Source organism: Ambystoma mexicanum, chromosome 3q (genome assembly GCF_040938575.1).
Source record: "Ambystoma mexicanum isolate Mex_15411 chromosome 3q, UKY_AmexF1_1, whole genome shotgun sequence".
Classification (NCBI taxonomy): domain Eukaryota; kingdom Metazoa; phylum Chordata; class Amphibia; order Caudata; family Ambystomatidae; genus Ambystoma; species Ambystoma mexicanum.
Window position 1 is genome coordinate 1,123,043,763 of NC_090926.1, and position 19,158 is coordinate 1,123,062,920.

General features: G+C 46.9%; 1 protein-coding gene across 6 annotated transcripts in view; it reads right to left on the bottom strand.

Annotated features, from left to right (window-relative positions):
* The window catches only part of AKAP8 (A-kinase anchoring protein 8), a 1,455,819-nt gene that overhangs the window by 903,322 nt on the left and 533,339 nt on the right, over window positions 1-19,158 (bottom strand). For 4 of the 6 annotated variants that reach the window (XM_069603890.1, XM_069603889.1, XM_069603887.1 and 1 more), the window contains one exon: window positions 2,679-2,820. The exons of the other annotated variants lie outside the window; for them this stretch is intronic. In XM_069603890.1, the coding sequence (XP_069459991.1) occupies window positions 2,679-2,820 (142 nt within the window). The remainder of the gene's footprint in view (window positions 1-2,678; window positions 2,821-19,158) is intronic. 6 annotated transcript variants of the gene reach the window in all.

Below are 19,158 nucleotides of genomic sequence, written 5' to 3' on the forward strand. Positions count from 1 at the left end.
GACTTTTCTTGGCGTCGACGCCGGTGTCGAAGCTGGCGTCGAGTCGACAGACCCGTGTGTCGAAGGTCCCTTCGACAACGGCGTCGAAGACATCGACCTCGGCGTCAACGGAACCTTCGAGGAAGGTTTGGAGGTCATAGTCCTACTCGAGGGTTCGAGACGCGCTCGAGAGGTTTCCTTCGCCGGGCACTGCGACTCGCGGCGTTTTTGACCTTCGGGTCTTTTGACCAGAGCATCGCTCTCGGCAGTCTTCGAGGGGGTCGAGGCCGCTTTCTCGAAGATGCTCATCATATTTTTGCGGAATTCCTCCCATTCAGCCCGGGAACTATGTTTCGTGGGGCAAGGGATTCTTTTTGGCGAAACAGAGGAAGAGGAAGACGGAGAAGGGGATCTTCGACGTCTCCTCTTCGAGTGCTTCGATCTCGAGGAGTGATGAGACCCACTCCGAGACCTGGAGCGCGAATGGTGATGAGGAGACGAGTGTCTCGACTTCGTCGACGAAGAAGAAGCTTTAAAAGTCTTACCTTTCTCCAGCTTCCCCCCACGCTCCTTCAGGGCCTTAGCTGTCATGGACATACAGTCCTCGCATTCCGAACAATGGTGTTCAGCTCCCAAACACCACAGACAAACTATGTGAGGGTCAGTCAGCGACATCTTTTTCCCACAATCTCTGCATTTTTTGAAGCCGGATCGAGGAGTTGTCTGTTCCGACGAGGAAGCCATCGAGTACGGATCGAATGATTCGAGGTAAATAGGATTAATCTGACAAGAACTGAGCAACGGTATTCCGAGGCACTGAGTAAGCGCGGAAAAATGGAACTGAGCAACGGACGCTGCGCGCTGCCTTTATAGGCAGGATGACGTCGAGGGACATCGACTCGGAGGACGTCGACGCGCAGCGCCCTCTAGAGAGAAAAATTTTTCCGAGGCCAGCAGAGCTGGAAGGAGATATTTAAGATGAGGAATACGTCGGAGGACACAATCCCTTCGAAATGGCTTATTTCTCACCAGCTGCTTTAGCGCCACCGAATAGCCAACACTAAAATAAGAGAGGGCTGCATCCAGAGTTCTGGGCATGGTCTAGCTACACACACCTGGCCGGCTTCAGCACTCATTCTAAATTCTTAAAAGGCACAGAGCGTCTGGGTTTGCTATGGTCCCATCTCCGCGGAAACTCCCATTGGTACAAATGAGGACAGGACCCAGTATTAATTGGAGATATTACATCAATGCTATTTAGGAGACTGTACCAAGTTCATGAGCTACATGAGTTAAACTGTCAGCCCCCTTGCCACAATCATTTTACCTAGAAAAAGAAAGCTTAGCAAGTGATGGGATGATGTTGCAGAGAAGTTACCTGTAGCATTGACATTGAGGTTCTGTATTCAAGTAAAACAGTAACTTTTTGGAACTAGGATAGCAGCATTTTGTGTTTGTTCACATTGATATTTCGAAGAGTGGTACTATGCCTACGGTGAAGTAAAGATGCTCAAAAAAGAATGTTAATCATAAAACGTCCTGATTCATTCATTTTATGTAGTGGTGAACACACAAATACCTTCATCTTGAATTGTGACTATCAGATGCTGCTCTGTTAAACCATTCCCATTCTTACTGGCTCAGGCCCATGCTAAATTTAAGATTGGGATTTTACTTTGCAAGTGAGGTCCTAGGTGTCTAGAAGGATTTTGCTGCATGATACAAATGCAGTTAGCTTATATTAGGGACTTCTTGAGAGCTTTTCTTTGCAGACAGGCCGTTAATCTGGTCAGTTCTTGTAGTGGCACAATTCAATCCCAGAAAAGCTTTGGGTACTCGTATAAAATGTAACCTGTGTTTAATAAAGCATACCTGGCAGTTTGCTGGTTGATCCAGTAGCTCATGTGTGCTCAAACATGGTATACAGTGCTTCAGGAATGAAGGAGAAAAAACAGAGAAACTACTAAGGAGAGGGGGATGGTGGCGGTGGGAGCAGGATAGGTGTTGAGGGTGGAATAGAGGGGTGGAGCGCAAAAGAGCAGGGTAAAGAAAGAAAAGAAAAGCAGGAAGAGGAGACATATCCCCATCATTAACTCTATTCTTTAGTTATATTCTTGTGGTGGGTCACTTTGTTCCTTTTGGAAGGAGTATGATGGACAATGGCAGGGGAGAAAGCAAAAATACAAAGGGATAAGTAGTAGGGCAGAAAACAAAGGTGAAGTGAGGTAAAGGGTGCCATACAAAGAGGGTTGAGGAAAGGCGCTGTGCTTGCCCAGGATAGTACTAAAGACCCTTTTGATTTCTTCACACTTACAAAAGACCTGGGTTAGAGAGAGGGAGGAAAGGAACGAGTGAGGAAGGGCGGAATAAGCTCATTTAGGTAGCAGAACGAAAGGAACGGGTGACTTGGCGCGTTTTTATGTGGGGTTTGGGACACATCATTTAGTTAATGGTTATGGCTATTTCAGAAGGAAGGAGACACCACCACTGTGGAATTAATGTAAAAATGGTAAAGCTTTCATTGATTTGATTTAACGTTTCTTTTTTTAAAAACAGGTTGCATTTGCTCATTTGTAATTGGTTGATTTCTAGAGCAATCTTTGAGGTTTTTAGTCACACACACAATAAGATCAAATCAGAACTGACATTTCTGAGCAGGTGTTGGTAAAGATCTTAGCTTAACGACAATCCATACATACCAAGATCAGAATCATCGCCTTCAAAGTCCTTCTTTGACACTTTGCTTTCCAGCTCACCAGCACTGTGCGTCAGTTTCCGCTTTTGACCTTGATCAAAATCTGGTCGACCAGCCCCACGCAAGCGGAAACCCCTCCTCTTTGACTACAAACAACATTCAAGAAATTGGTGACAACATTTCTTCTTTCTTGGAATAAAAAAAACAGAGGCCGCAGGAAAACAGAAGCAATAGTCAAAGGGCAATAGAGACAAGAGTACATACACCTCCCATCAAAGATCTACCTTCCCAGCCAAATACAAAACCGAACTCTGATAACAAAACAATGGTATTTCCTCACCATTTCTCAATCTCACTTTTACCTACAAACCCTTGCAGTTATAACTTAATGCAAGTATGTACTGGAATATGACTTGGTTATCGTGAACTGAAGGAGTGAGAAGAATGGGTGAAATGCCTTGGGTATTAATGAGCATCACAACACATTCATTTTTTGAGAATGTTATTAGATTAAAAACAACTCTTCTACTGAGACATGCACACCAATTTGATGAATGCATCCAGGTTTTAATGTTTTGTGACTGCTTCAGCTCTGTTGAACACAGGCCAGTTACCATAAGGTACATTGTCCCTACACATTTTAGTCAGCCCTTTACATACGCCCCAGGATGGACCGAATACCTGTTATAACCAGGTGGTCTGTGTGGTGCGGAGAGGTTAACATATTCCACAAAGAAAATAGCTCTGCCGCCCAGAAGGCCTCAGCACTCAGGTAAATTGGTAGTACCTGATAGTTTGCAATGTTATGGACCAATTACAGCATTTAGTTACTGCTGTACAAGCCTTCAAAACAGTTGCAGCCTTTGATTGCAGAGAAAGCTAGTTTATGCCATTTGGTTACCACAAGGAATATACCGCCACCGAAACCTTTGTCCTAAGGTAAGTTCGATGTAAACCCATAGGAGTATTCAAATTAATATCTCCAGGCATGCTAGGCACGCAGTCAAGTGTGAGGATATTAATAAAGAGAAGCTATGTCCTTGCATCTACTGAGAAATTCGGATTCTCCTGGAAAGGGTATTTATGTACGCAATTTAACTAATAACGTTGTACTTACATGGAAATGATTGATAAAACTAAGCCCCTGGTCACCAAGACGTTTAGCGTAGTTCGTAAATCAACAACTAGGAGGGTTATGTGGCAGGATAAGGAATGCAAGTATGCAAATCAACACTTGTTGCACTGCGTTATACATTTTGGAAACATAGAAGGCGGCAACCTGTGTTCAGCAGGACTAAATCTTAAGAAGCTGATTGCATGCAACAAGAAAGAATGCATAGAAGTCGTGTGAGAAACAATTCTGAAGATATTAAAAAACAATGATAATGTAAGGTTGTGGAAGTTTATGTTCTCTATTTCTCAAGGGGAAGATAAAGTTAATCGGGGGAGTATTTCTGAGAAAACATGGTATGGCTATTTTAAAGATTTATACAGTGAAACAAGAGCAAATGATGTAACCAGACATATAATCCAATCACAGAAGGTCTTCCATTTGAGCCGTTAGTATTCACAATGAAAAAGATCACCATTGCCATGGACACACAAAAAAGTAATAAAGCCCCTGTTCCTGGGGAAATTCTAGGGGGCATTTTCAAGGCTGAGCAGGAAATATGTGTTCCTTACTTTATTATGATTATTTAATTAAATAACTGTCTTTAATATGGCTCCAATATCTTGATCAGCCTAAATCGTACTGCTTTACAAAATGGGTGGACGGAAGAGCCCATCTTATTACCGTTCAATTTCCCTGCTTGATATAGTGGGTAGGAGTTTTGCAAGAGCTGTGCTGGCCCAAATGACGTCGTGGGTGGATGACAAGAAACTTATAAAACATCCCCAGACAGGCTTCTAGCAGGGCATAAGTATCACAGATTTTATTGCATGTGTAGAGCGCACAAAAACCCAAAGGCGTCAAGGCACTGTGAGCATAGAGGCATGGTTACAGATATGTACATGTCAAGTATGCACATGGGGTTCCAAGTTTGATCAGTTCAGTTAAACAGAAATGTTTTTAGTTTTTTCTGAAGATAGTCAGAGAGCTCTCCACTCTGAGGTGGGGTGGGAGGGTGTTCCAAAGTGTAGTGTCTTGGGCGGGTAAGCTGGATCCTCCTGCTCTGGTTCTTCTGAATTTAGGTGTGTGCAGGAGGTTGACATAGGCAGTTCTGGTGGGTTTTGAAGAAGTTGGTTTGGTGAAAGGCTCAGAGGTATTGGTTAGCAGTGTTATTGATGCAGCAGTGGGTCAAGGTAAGAATTTTGAATGAGATACGGTCCTCCACTGACAGCCAGTGGGCATCTCTCCTGGCTTGAGAGATGTGGTCCAATTTATTTAGGCCAGGGCAACGCGGAGGTGTTTTGAACATTTTGTAGTTTATGCAGGTTACCTTTGGAGGGGCCAGCAAGGAGAGAATTGCAGTAGTCTAACTTGAAGCAGATGGAGGCTTGGGCAATGTTGATGTAATTGTCAGTGGAGAGGTACATGCAGCAGCCGTTGCAGAGTTTGGTGGTATTTGCTGATGAGGAGAAGATGGAGTTCACATGCTTGGTGAGTGAGAGAGTAGAGTCCAAGTGGACGTCTGAGGTTTTGACTACTGGGGAGACCGGAACAGTGTTGTCAATGGTGAAGTGGGAATATTCTGGTCCTAGGTTGGCTGGGTTGCCGACAGGAAGGAGCTCTGATTTGTCGTCATTCAGACAATGCCCATGGGTCGCCATCCAGGATCAGACCAAATTCAGACATGCCATTAATTTTGGCAGTGTCTTGGTGATCGAAGCCGGAGTGGGGGATGAGGATCTGGATGCCGTTGGCGTAATTGGTATATTTGATTTGGCGGGAGTCGAGGAGGTGAAAGAGGGGCTTGGTAAAGGAGTTGTAGAGGGTGGAAGAGATGCATGAGCCTTGAGGGTCCCCACAGGTGATGGCAGTGGGGTGGAGGAGTGGTTGCCGGAGAAGACACGCGATGTGTGGTCGGACAAAAAAAATGAGATCCAGTGGCAGGCTTTGGTGGAGAATAGGGCGGCTGTGGATAGGTGGTTGCAGAGTATGGTATGGTCAACCAGGTGAAAGGCCGCAGATAGATCTAGTAGCATGAGGAGGGAGAGAGGTTGCCAAAGTCACAGGCATCATCTAGTTTTATTTATTTTTTTATTTTATTTTTATTTTCTCAGGTACAGGAGGGCGGTCTCAGTGCCATGACCATGGCGGAAGCCCGATTGTCGGGGCTCAGGAGGTGGTGTATTTCTAGGTTATTTTGGACCTGGATATAAGCAGCACGGTCCATTATTTTCAAGAGGAAAGGGGCGGAGGTGATATGCCTGTAGTTGGTGGGGTAGGCAGGGTGCTGGGAGGGTTTTTACAAGAGGGGTTGGGGGTAATCCAGGCTTCTTTGATGGAGGATGGTATGGAGCAGGAGTCAAATGATGCATTGATGATGGCAGTGATGAGGGTCAGGGGTTCGAGGGGAGCTGGGCAGATGTCTGCTTTGCATATAGAGGGCTTGAGGCTGTTGACGAGCGATGTAACCTCTTGGGTGGTGATGTGGCTGGATTTGAAAAAGTGGGGTGCTGCGCAGGTGTATGAGGGGAGAAGGACTGAGGCGGGGTTATTGAGGGCGGCGCCTTTGTGCTGGATTTTGGTTTGAAGGACCGAGATTTTGTTCCGGGGGCTTGCTGCATGATATTGCACCAGGCATTGCCTTTGGAGACAGTGGATGGGGGGGGAGGGGCATGGCACTCCAGCTCTCGGAGGATACGGAAATGTTCCCGAGAGTCCGATTTCATGTTAGCATTTCTGGAGGAGTAGGCGGATGCTTTGGCGAGGTGGAAGGCATTCTTATAGGATTTAGCATTGGAGGCAAATCTCGTCTTGTTCTCAATGGAGGGGAATGTGAGCCAGGCACGTTCACTGGCCTGCTTTTTGGAGCAAAGGGTGTGGAGCTTAGGGGTGTACCAGGTGTTGGTGGGAAAGAAGGGCTTGGGGGAGCGTTTCTTTAGGGGTTCAAGGGTGTCCACAGCCGTGGTGAGGGTGGTGTTGTATAAGGTGACAAGTTTGTCGATGTAGTTTGCCAACAGTGGTGGTGGGAGTTGAGGAGTAGGATGTGGTCACTGGTGAGGTTGAAGGTGCAGCAGGAGTAGATGGGTGGGGGTTGGAGGGGCCATGCAGGGAGGCAGTTTGGATGGTTGGTTGGGACGGAGAAGAGGATGAGGTGGTGGTCCGACCAAGCACATGGGGTGTTTGAGATGAGGGGATGGCAATTATGGTTGAGCAGCCTGTCCAGGGTGCGGCTGAGGTGTTGTGTGGGGTTGAATACTGTTTGAGAGAAGTGGAGGGACTCCCATAGTGGAGAAGAGGGATGGGGCCTCTGTCAGATTGGTCTCCATAACCCAGGTTGAAGTCGCCTAGGACAAGGGACTTGGTATGGGGTTTAAGGTGCAGGTGGAGGTGGGAGAGGTCATCCTCGAAGGAGTAGGTAGGGCATGATGGGCAGTAGATCAGATGGATGCTGCTGGTGGCAGACAAGGAGAGCTTGACGGATAGGGATTGGCAGTTCATGAGAGGTGGTGTGGCGGTGTAGCGGATGTGGAGTGTGTCTGAAGATAAGTGCGACTCCACCACCTTTTTTTGGAGACTGTCTCATTGCGTAGGATGGCAAAGGCGAAGGGGATGGCGATGGAAAGGGGGGGGGGCCTGCAGCATCATGGACCCAAGTCTCGGTGATGGCCAGGAAGTCGAGGTAGTGGGAGATAATGAGATTGTGGTCGTCAACGGCGTGTGCAACGGCGGAGCCCGTGTTGATGAGAGCACAGAAGATGGGGTGGTCAATAGGGGCGAGGTGGAGTGAAGGGTTGGGTGGGTGATGAGGAGCAGTGTTGGGGGGTTGTGCACATAGGTGGCCGTTGCGGGATGCTAGCGTAGGTGGCTGAGGGGCCAGTGGGGTGACAAGTGCATATGCGGCTGCTGGCGTAGGTGGCTGAGTGGGCAGTTGTGTGCATAGGTGGCTAGTGGGGAGTCATGGCATATGCAGGCATTGTGCGATGTTGGCGTAGGTGCCGGGGGGGGGGGGCAAAGGGAGGTTGTGCACATAGAAGGGTGTTACGGGATGCTAGCAAAGCCTGTGCAGGCCAAGGGCGCAGTGTTGTGCACCGCAGGTTACTCTGCCCGATCAACGCTTGCCATGCACCCTATGCCTCGATGCTCGACTGCCTTTAAAACCGGCCTAATGAGCCCTCTGCGGCAAAGCCCATGCAGGCCAAGGGCGAGGAGTTGTGCGCTGCAGGTTACTATGCCAGAGCAATGCTCGCTATGACTACACCACGCACCCTACGCCTTGACGTAGGACGCCTTCCTGCCTTTAAAACCGGACTACCAGTCCCTCTGCGCAGGCCAAGGGCACTGTGTTGTGCAGTAGGGATGCGTGTTCACACTGATGCTAGCCTGCGTCTTTATAAAAGCAGTAATTGGAAGTATTTTATCAGCTTCCACCAATGTTCTAACTATAAGTATAGTGTGAGGGGTTAGTAATGCGAGGTGGACAACTGCTTGTAGTTTTCTCAGTATTTGACATTTTTTAATGAAAAAAAATAGAACAAAGCCTAATCTACCAGGGAGTTCCTTACCTAGTCCAGGTTCTAAATGAAATCTCCTAGCATACAGAAAACTGGCCCTCACACTAAACAAAACATTCAACATAAATCATAAACATAAATATATGATTACCAAATAACCAGTAACTTGGATAACTTCCACTTGTCCTGGGTAGATCCCTTTCCCAGGAATTTTCAAAGTCAATCTTTCACAAAGAAAAATAAAGTCTTGAACCAGTTCTTGAAAGCTCCAAAAGAAACAAATGCTCATTAAAACAAAAATCTACTGGTAACAGTCGTTTCTCGGTTTGTTGAAAAATTCCCTTTCCAATTTCTACAAAGAAAACAGCACCAATGATAATCCTAGGTAACCTCCTTCCAGGAAAAGCTTGACAAGGTTCAAAACAAAAGTACCACTTCTGTTTCAACAACTGTGCCTCTTTTTGTAACCTCTGCAGCGTCTTTGGGATAGTTTGTCAAAATGTTTCTTCTAAGGGAGTTACTTTCCGCTTTGGCAACTCCCTTCTGCTGATGGCACTGAACGCAAGCTCCTTTGCTTCACAGTGTACTACTACTGCAACCACCTTCAATATAATTTTCTCTGACAAAATTATATAAAACCACAGTTCTGTTAGCTCTGCTGCAACTTGGCACTTTGAGAATGCATCCGACACTTAGAGACTCGTACAAGCTCAGTCTCTCTACCTATCTAGCTAGCTAAGGTTAAGCTAAGCTAAATCAACCTTCTTTGCTCAAAGAATTGAAAATGCTCTTCTTAAGCCAAAAGCTTTGTTCTCCATTGTTCATGCACTCGCTTTCTCTGAACCTTTGACCTCCATGGTCAAGCCATCATAAAAGTTGTGCAATGACCTTGCATCCTTTTTCACCACTAAAATCGATGTGATCCGATCAAACATCGCTAAATCCTTAACGACACTGTCTCCTGATACCACCAGCTTTGTGCCATCCCCTCCTACTGATTCCCCTGCTAGTTGGTCCACTTTTCCTTTGTTACCTGAGGTAGAAGTCCTAGCAGCCATTTTAAAGATTAAATCCTCCTCCCCCGAGGATGCCATCCCCGCCACTATCATGAAGACTATCGCCCCTGACATCCTAGCTGAGATCACTGTGGCTATTAACTCCTGCCAATCCGGATTGGTCCCCCCGGAATTGAAATCTGCGAGGGTTATCCCTCTCCTTAAGAAACCCTCACTTGACCCTACCGTCCCTGCTAATTTTCACCCCCTTTCCCTACTTCCCTTCCTGGCTAAACTTTTGGAATCTTTGGTCACGCCCCTTTTATCCTCCTTCTAGGAATCTTCAAAGACTTTCAATAACACCCAGGCAGGTTTTAGGCCAGGGAGAGGGACAGAAAGTGTGCTTGTCTAAGTACAAGACGATATGTCCAGACTAGTCAATGCGGGTGGAGTAGGGGCCCTGATCCTACTCGATCTATCTGCCGCGTTTGATACGGTGGACCATCCTATCCTTCTATCTCGTCTTGCACAGATTGGGATCTCTGGCTCTGTTCTTGCTTGGTTTACCTCCTTTCTTTCAGACCGCACTCAGACTCTCGCTATGCCTCCCTTCCTTTCTGCCCTGTGTGTCCTTACCTGTGGTGTCCCTCAGGGATCTTCGCTCTCTCCGATTCTGTTTAACATTTATATTTGACACTGGTCTGCCTTATTCGTTCCTACGGACTTAATTGTTATTCCTACGCTGATGACACCCAAATCCTGATCCGGCTTGATTAGGACCAAACTGTGGTCTCAGCCTGTCTTCACGACTGCCTAAAGCAGTCGGTGCTTGGGGACCAAAATTGGCTCAAGCTCAACGGCGATAAAACAGAAGTGATGTTGGTGGGCTGCCCCCCCAACCTCTCACTATGGACCCCGGCCTTTTGGCCGATATCATTGGGTACATTGCCTTCTCCAGTCAACAAAGTTAAGAACTTAGGGGTTATTCTTTCTGCCTCCCTCTCCATGTCAAATCAGGTTACGGCAGTCTGTCAGTCTGCCCATCACCAGATCAGGGTTCTAAAGAGGGTCCTGCCTTTGATTCCGGAAGCCATGCGTCCCCCCCGTGGTGGCTGCACTGGTCCTTTCACGGTTGGACTATTGTAACTCCCTGTATCTATCTCAACCGATTGGCTTGCTCCAATGGCTCCAACATATGCAGAACCTGGCCAGATTAGCAACTGGCTGCCCCTATGGTGCCCATATTTCACCAGTGCTTTGTCGTCTCCACTGGCTACTGGTGGCACAGCGAGCCAAGTTCAAGTCATTATGTATTGTCCATCGGGCAATCCATGGCTTAGGAGCGGAATTCCTCCAATCCAAATTCTCTCGTTATATTCCGGAACGTAATCTGCGTTCTTCGACCACTAACCTCCTTATGGTCCCCAGGTTTAACCGGGAAACGCTTGGCGGCAGAGCCTTTTCCATTGCCGCGGCCAAGCCTTGGAACACTCTCCCACTACCACTCAAATCTACCTTCAACCATTTGGCTTTCAGGAAAGCACTGAAAACTACACTGTTCTAGCTTTCTGACTCTCTACTGATCTTCTCTAGCATGTAGCTTCCTCACCAGCGCCATGATGCCCTTGGGCGACCGTGCGCTTTACAAATTTATGTAACATAACATAACTTATAGACAAGACTCCTCGACTGCCACAGGTAAGCACTATTCCTTCCTATGCCACAAGGAAGGGACAGCCTTTTTGCCTCTTCTGCAGCTACCACTGGAATCTTTCTTGGCTTCTAGACTGCTTCTTTTTCTCAGCTTCAACAGACTCAGATTCACAGATGGTTGATTAGCCCTTTTAACAAGCACCCAGCTCCCTTCCCCAGCTTTATGCACACCTTCTTGATCCAGCAGTTGCCCCAAAGCTGCATTGCCACTCTTCCAGCCTTGGATAACTTGGTCACGCTTGAATAAGAGTACACTGGATTGGTATCCACTTTGACAACTTTATAATATAGATGTTTGTTTCTTATTTGAGCTGTTTTCACGTTAGAAAGTATTTTCTTACTAGCTTGGGTAATGCTTGCTCTTTTTTGTTACTTCAGCAGGTTCTACAGTTACAAAAAGTACTTTGTTCAGGATGTTACAAGATTCACTTTTACATTAGAAACAGAAATACTGTCCCCCAGAAAAGGGGTAAAGTTGCCATTAACTTTAGTCATTTTACCACAGATCCAGTACACCCCATCTTACATGGAGTACTGGAAAGGGTTACTCCGTATCCCTTTTTATCTGTACCTCCTACAGCATTGTTTCGCTCTTTTAACATTTAGACTTCGCTGGTGGCAGTGGTATCTAAGCTAACTTTCGACGGCGATTATACTATATAAACGTGGTATTGTTTTAGGCTATTATATTAGCCTCGAACTTAAACCCGCTTGACCGAATACTTTTTCTTTTGGCTCCGGTCGGGTTTATTCGCCATTTTTTTTTTTGTTAAAGTCCTTCTTGTGTTTTACTTTGTGCGGCAAACCAGGTTTGCCTCCTTTGTTCACTGTCTTTTGGCGGGCTTTTACCAAGAAGCCCTCCTCTAGGTGCCTGGGTGTCTAGGTGGGCTGAATGTGAGGGAGGAGTGTAGTCACCCCCTGCACAGGGTATCTTAGGAAACCCAAGTCGCACTTTGCCATGATTGGCTGAGGTGGTTGTCCGGGCTGGACAACCTCCCTGCTGCGTGATTGACAGCCAGGCTGTGTGAATGGGGGATTTTCGCATAAAAGTCAGGTCTCTTGGGCTAGAAGTCAGAGTCGCCACTGGAACTACAAGGAACCGAAGAGAAGCGGAGAAGACGGCTGCTGCAACTACCCTGTCATGGCAAAGCCCTGCTGCAGTCCTGCGCTAGCTACCCTTCGACAACCAGAGAAGATCCAGTCCGGAGTCTTCTTCCCTTGAGTTGGTGGGGATATCTAGCTCATCTTCCACAGCCAGAGGATCCTCTTCGTGGTCGAAATCGCTGCACACAGCTGTAGTGGTCCGGATAGCCATCTGAAGAGCCTCTCCTGTTTTTAAGGAGCGCACCTTTTATTCACAGTCACTGCTGCCGGCCTCATCCCTGTGTGGTGCAGACCCCTCCAGACGTCCTCCTTCACATCGAAGCTCCTGGAACCGTGGGTCTGCAGAAAACTACCAGGAACAACTGCCGTGGCACCAGCTGCTTCATTGAATAAGGTACTGTGTTCTGCTTGAAGAAGTAGGGTGAACCCCCTTTTCTTCGCCTCCAAGGCTTGACCTTGTTTTCTCTCCTTCTTATAACTTTTGCTTCCTCTGTTGACAATATCCAAGTACTCCTGGCAACGTTGAAACTTGAACTATCTGACTGTGTGATCCTCGACAACAGGAACCCGTTTCCACTGGACACTGGCTCCGGCCTACAGACTCTTGAATTTCTGTCTACGAGTGTTCTCTGATTCCGTCTGTCTTGACAAAAGTATTGCCTATGATTTCTGCCCCCAGCTCTCTCTGGTTAACTCGGGTGCTAAGTGTGTTTTTGCCCCGGTAACATCTTGCCGCGGATACGCGTTTCTTTAGTAAGACCGAACTGTCATTGCTGTCAAAAAGTGATCGCAAGTGTATTCCCGGTATCGTCTTTTGTTCAGCAACACCGGTCTGTTAAAACATAGGGTACTTACCTTGTGTGAGAGTGTACCAACGTGAAATGGTTGGTTGTATTGCATTTTTCGTGTGGTTTTGAATTAATAGAAGTGTTGTGTTTATAACGAATGGTTTAAAAATAAATGTACATTTTTCTACCTGAAACCTTGAGTCAGTGTTTGCTTGAGTCACAGTAATTGTGGTCCCTTTGTGTAATCTCTGCTACTGGTCATATACTCTTGAGATAAGCCTGGCTGCTCCGCTACTGCTACCACTTTAACATAGTAGTACAGGCTTGTACCAAAGGTAAAACTTGTATTACCAACTGTGGTCCTAATTGTGTGTAGTGGTCCCAAAGGGCACTGCACAGGATTCTGCCTAACACCATCATTCACACGCAACCTTTCTTTGACGTATATATTCTTGTAACAATTCCGGAAAGTCAGCTGCAATCTTTGGAGTGACTATCAGCAGCGTTCTCCCTCTTAATTGGAGCTACGTGACCACTCCGGTAAAGTTATTTCCTACAACAATGGAAAATGAAAGTGTTTTCTTATACGCAAGCACTTGGACTTGTTTTAAACGTGCGTGTGATACATTTCCTTTGTTGTCAAGACTTCCCACGGAAACAAAATTATATGTTACTCACCGTAATGACTGACGTACTCCTAGTCCATAGTACCCTTGCCTCCATACTGTATGGGTGTCCCTCACTAGGGATGGGTGCTAGGGATGGAAAACACTTTCACCAGAAAATATTGCCTTCCCCCTTAAATTTAGATGAGCGCGGGGGGCGCGGCATCCACGCCACTCCTCAGTCCCCTTTGACGCGTCGACAATATTACAATTGCCTAATGACACAAGTTTATTAAGGGGGAGGATGGTGGGACGTATGGAGGAAAGGGGACTATGGACTAGGAGTACGTTAGTAACTAAGATGAGTAACAATTACTCCTACGTCCCATCGCCTTTCCTCCATGCTGTATGGGCGATTACAACTGAATGCCGCCCTGGGGAAGATCGATGCCCCTCTTTAAGAAAACAAGTTCTTTAAATCCTCCTGGCTAAATGCTGCATCTGATCTGGCGCTAGCATCCAAGCAGTAGTGCTTGCAAAAGGCTGATGGGGAAGCCCAAGTAGCCTTTTGCTGATCGTCTGCCATGGAAAGTGTCTTTGGAAGGTCACAGCCTTGGCTCTGATGACGTGGGTGTACATGTTCACAGGCAAGGACCTGTACTGCCCCTCATATGCCTCCTTGATGGTCATCATGATCCACCTAGCTATAGAAGCCTTGGATGCCTGACAGCCTGGCTTTGACCAGCCAAAGATGAAGAACAATGCAGCCGATTTACGGAAGCTCTTTGTCCTGTCCAGGTAAAATCTTAGAGCCTGTCTGACGCCCAGATAGTGCAATACATTCTGAGCCTCATCCTTTGGATCTGCAAAGAATGCTGTAAGTGCTATCTTCTAATTAAGGTGAAACAATGACAGGACCTTTGGGAGAAATGTAGGGTGCGTCCTGAGCACCACCTTGTCCCGGTGAAATGTGATATATGGCTCTGAAGCCACCAGCACCTGGATCTCACTGATCCTGTGCGCTGATGTAAGGCCAACTAGCAGAGCAGTCTTTATAGTAACCAGCCTTATATCCGCTGATGCCATGGGCTTGAAAAGCTTGTGGGCCTGGGCGCCCAGAACCACGTTAATGTGCCAGACCGGATGTGGACGCTTTACCAGGGGATACAATCTGGTCAAACCCACCAAGTGCCTTTTGACCACTGGGTTGGAGGAGGAGAAGATGTTATCTCCTGAGTGCTTGTAGGCCCCTATGTCTACCTGCACCCCGGAGTGAGCCAGATGCGCAGAAGTATAACATCATCCAGTGAGCATGCCAGAGAATCTATCTTGGACACCTTGGCCCAGTAACAGAATCTGGTGCATTTGCTTTTGTACTGACTCCCTGTGACATTTCTTCTTGCCCCCTGAATGATAGCCAGGTTGCCCTGTGACAGGCGCAGCTGTTTCAGGGTAACTTGTTCAGGAACCAACTTCTGCAGAGCGGGGTGATCCACTGTGACCCCCTGCTGGGACAGTAGGTGGGCTGGACCAATTTAAGTGGTACTGGAGGTTGATCCGGCATCAGAGTTCTGAGAACCAAGATCTGGCGGGCCACCACGGTGCTATCAAGAAGAGCCGAAGCCTCCAACTCCTTTACCTCGCAGATGACCCTTTGAATCAACTGAGTTAGGGGCGGGGGTATGTATGCACTCATGTCTTTCCACTGAATCTGCAACGCGTCCGCCAGGGAGCCCATGCCTTGCCCCATCCAGGACGCAAACTGTTGGCATCTCCTGTTGCGCTTGGTGGCCAATAGGTCCACTTGTGGGTGGCTCCACCTGGTGATCATCTCCCTCAGGACATCCTTGTTTAACTGCCATTTGTAGTTGTCGACACCCAGCCTGCTGAGTCTGTCTGCCACCAAGTTGGATTATCCCGGTAGGTGGACTGCCGATAAGAAGCTGTTATCCACCAGTGCCCACTCCCATATGCCGATCAACAACCTCCAGAGAGGAGAACTGGTACCTCCACGTTTGTTGATATATGCATGTGAATCGGTCTGCCTGAATGCAAACCGACCTATTTCTGACCATGGGGAGGAACTCTCTAAGGGCAAGCCAGAAGGCCATCATCTCGAGCCAGTTGTGTTCCAGTTGTTCCTGCCATGAACAGACTCCATGGACACTGTGGTTGTCCAGGGTAGCCACCTATCCCTCTAGGGACGAGTCTGTGGTAATGGTGATCTCCGGGTGTAGCTGCCTAAACGGCCTGCCCACTAACATTGACGTCTGCAGTTCACCACGAAAATTCCTGGTGGTGTGGTACGCTGACTAGAGCCACTTGGGAGCCCGTCTCATGATTCCAGGAGGCTGAGAAATGTAGCTGTAGCCTCCTCATCTTGAGCCTTGTTTTTGGCACCGCAAAGAGGCAAGCCACCATTATTCCGAGCAGGTGCTGGTACCACCATGCCGAGGTTACGGTCTACTGAGAAAATGCCCTGTGGCCTACTTGATGGCCGTGATCTTGTCCACCGAGTGGGAAGATCCTTTCCACCCTTGTATCCCAAACAAGCACCAGGAATGTTAAGGACTGCGTGTGAAGTAGCTGCGACTTCCTGAGGTTGATAGAGAACCCCAAGTCACATAGCATGTGCATAAGTGTGGCAGCTGTACTTGGTGGGCAGAGGTTCAGAAGGCCAGCCTAGTTTCTTGGAACAGGGTAACATTCTGGACAAGCCAGACCAATCAAGGTAGCAGTGGTGGCGGTCAAGACTAGGTCTCAGGAGGTTTCATATGTCCGGACCTGTGAGGGTTATTCCATCCAAACCACTTTCTCTTTGTCAATCTCTTATATTTGTTTAGTCAAGGTAATTCTTGTTTTTACAATTGCAAGAAATAATGCATAATGGGTATCACTTTAAGATGAGAGTTGGCCCTTGCATGGGGATATCAGGTATGCTGACCAATGCATATGTTGTTTTAAACCATAAAGGCTAATTTCGAGCTTGGGAACTATCATAACAACTGCATGATGTCATATCGACACTTACAATTTCACACTTGTTATCTCAATTGAGATGCGCATATCAGACTTTTAACCATTTTGGTTGATTCATTTCAAATAGTAACCTTTAAAAACTTGAGACAGTGTGTTGGTCTGCTGCGACAGCCATTTATTTATTTCTATCACCAAATTTGGCACTTATCGGCAATTTCACATGAGAACTGAGAATTTGAGTTACCTAACTCTCAAATAGCAACACGTTACTCGCAAAATATATTAGTTTGATGCAAATAATTTGTATTCACCTGATATGATATGGCATTTATAACGTGCCTATACACAAGTTTTTCAAGGCGTGACAAGGCAAGGGAGGGAGAACAGAGGGAAGACAAACAATGATCCTACTAGGACAAATGTCATTCAGATCGCGCTGGTGCAGGGAAGGGGATGGAGGAGAAGTGCGTGGGCAAAGGGGAGAGGATAGTTCAGTGCATGGGATATAAATAAATAAATAACAGTAAGGTAAGGCCAGCAAGTGGCAAGTGCAAGGGTAAAGGCAGACAACAGGTGTCAAGTGCTGGTATTGGGACTGTAGGGATACAGAAACAGTCCCCAAGTGCGGGGGTGGCCAGGAAGGCAGTGCAGGAGTACGACTGGCAGGGGAGGGACCCTGGGCCCGAGATCAGAGGGTGGCCCGGTAACAAGTGCAGTTTCAGTGTCAGCCAGGAGGTCAGCAAGGGAGAGAGGGAGAGAAAGCAGAAGCTAAGAGAAAGGTTTTGAGGGGCTTCCGGAACCAAAGATGATTTGCCTCAAGTTTCAGGGAGGCATGAAAGCTGTTCCAGAGGGAGGCCCCAGCTGAGGAAAGAGATATACCACCAACTCGTTGCTTGGAGAAGCGACTGACCCTGAGGGAGTTGGAGGCAGATGAGTGAAGACCTCGAGAGTGAAGATATTTAGGAAGAGGGAGTTGAAGGTATTGAGGCTCCCAGCCCTAGGAGGCCTTGTGGACGATGCAGAGGGTTTTAAACTTAATCCTCGCAGCCACTGGGAGCCGGTGCAGAGATTTCAGTCCTGGAGAGATACGATCCGTGGGCTTGAGGCCAAGGATAAGTCTTGCTGTCCTGTTCTGGATAAATTGCAGAGACGGAGAGTAGAAGCAGGCAGATTAAGAAAGAGGCTATTGCAATAGTCCATCCTAGATAGAACAAGAGCTCTGGAGATGTGAGCTTCTGGGGGGAAGGAGAGGAAAGGAAGAATATCCCAGAGGAGGTGTAGCTGGTAGTGTGACTTCTTAGAGATGTCAGATGTGGGGAGAGAAGGAGAGTGTAGAGTCGAAGAGGACCCTGAGGTTTTTAGCCTTGCAGGTGGTATCCGGAAGAGGGCCAAGAGATGCCGGCCAGAGAGCTACAGGAAAGGAGGGAGTGGGTGTGCCGATGAGGAGAATCTCAGTCTTACTGGCATTAAGGCAGATGTCATTGGCGGAACACCACTGCTGGATAGCAGACAGACAGTCAGAGATGAGGGAAGTAGAGGAGGCGGCCTGGAAGTGGGGGGAGAGAGCAGCGATGCCGTGGGCCAGGAGTACCAGGTATTGGTTGAAAAGCCAGGGAGAGAGGTTACACCTATTCGAAGTAGTGGCTGCGGTGCAGCGCAACCTCTTACATGAGGAGGGTTGATCCCCTGACCCATTTGTTTTCACGAAACACTAACTAAGCAATACTTTCAATTGAAACTAATATGTTTCATTCAACAATTGACATGTGGATATCAGACTATTAACTATTTTGGTTGACTCATGGAATTCGAAAAAGTAACCTAAAAAAATTTGAGGCACGTAGAACTATAATGATATCATATCACACTCTCTTTTGAAGTAGTGTGTTGGTCTGTTGCGTTAGTTAGTTAATGTCCATTTTCAAATGTGGCATACATTTACAATTTGACATGTGAATTGAGAGTTTCACTTACCTAGTTCTTAAATAGCAATGCGGTATACCCGTAAAATATAGGAGTTTGATGCAATCAATTTGTATTTAACCCTTTCTAAGCAGTGGGCTGCTGTGTATCGCGCCCGATCGCGTCATCAGGTTGATCAACTGACCTATTTGTTTCCACGTAACTTTGTTACAAAGTTAAAATTTGTATTGAAACAAGTTTGATTGATCTATTTTGCAAACGGTAGCCCGTTAAATTAATGGAATTTGCAATCAATAATGTTGAATACATTTCTTCAATTACATCTGAAACCAGCGCTTTGTTATGGTGCTTTATCTTTCACGCGTTCGGGTCCGAACACGTGACTTACATGGCACGGCTTAAATAGCAAGGGAATTACAAACACGAGCAAAGCTCGTTACATCATTGCAGGACACTCGTATGGAGAACCGTTGAATTATATGAGGTAAACCGGCAGGAGGCATTCTGAAATTGCCTAACCGAGCGTTTTGCACGTGGACTGTATTTTTTTAACAAGCGCGTATGCTTTTCAACACAGAAACTCTAGACTCAAGATTTATATGGACTCGTACATTTTGAAATTTAATCTGTGAAGAGCCTTACGATTGGCTGTGTGACTCATGTAGCGACTGCCACATTTCAAGAGATTATTTCAGTCTAATTCGTACATTGTTTCATTTCTAATTTATGAAGTGGCATTGTGCAGATTTACTTAT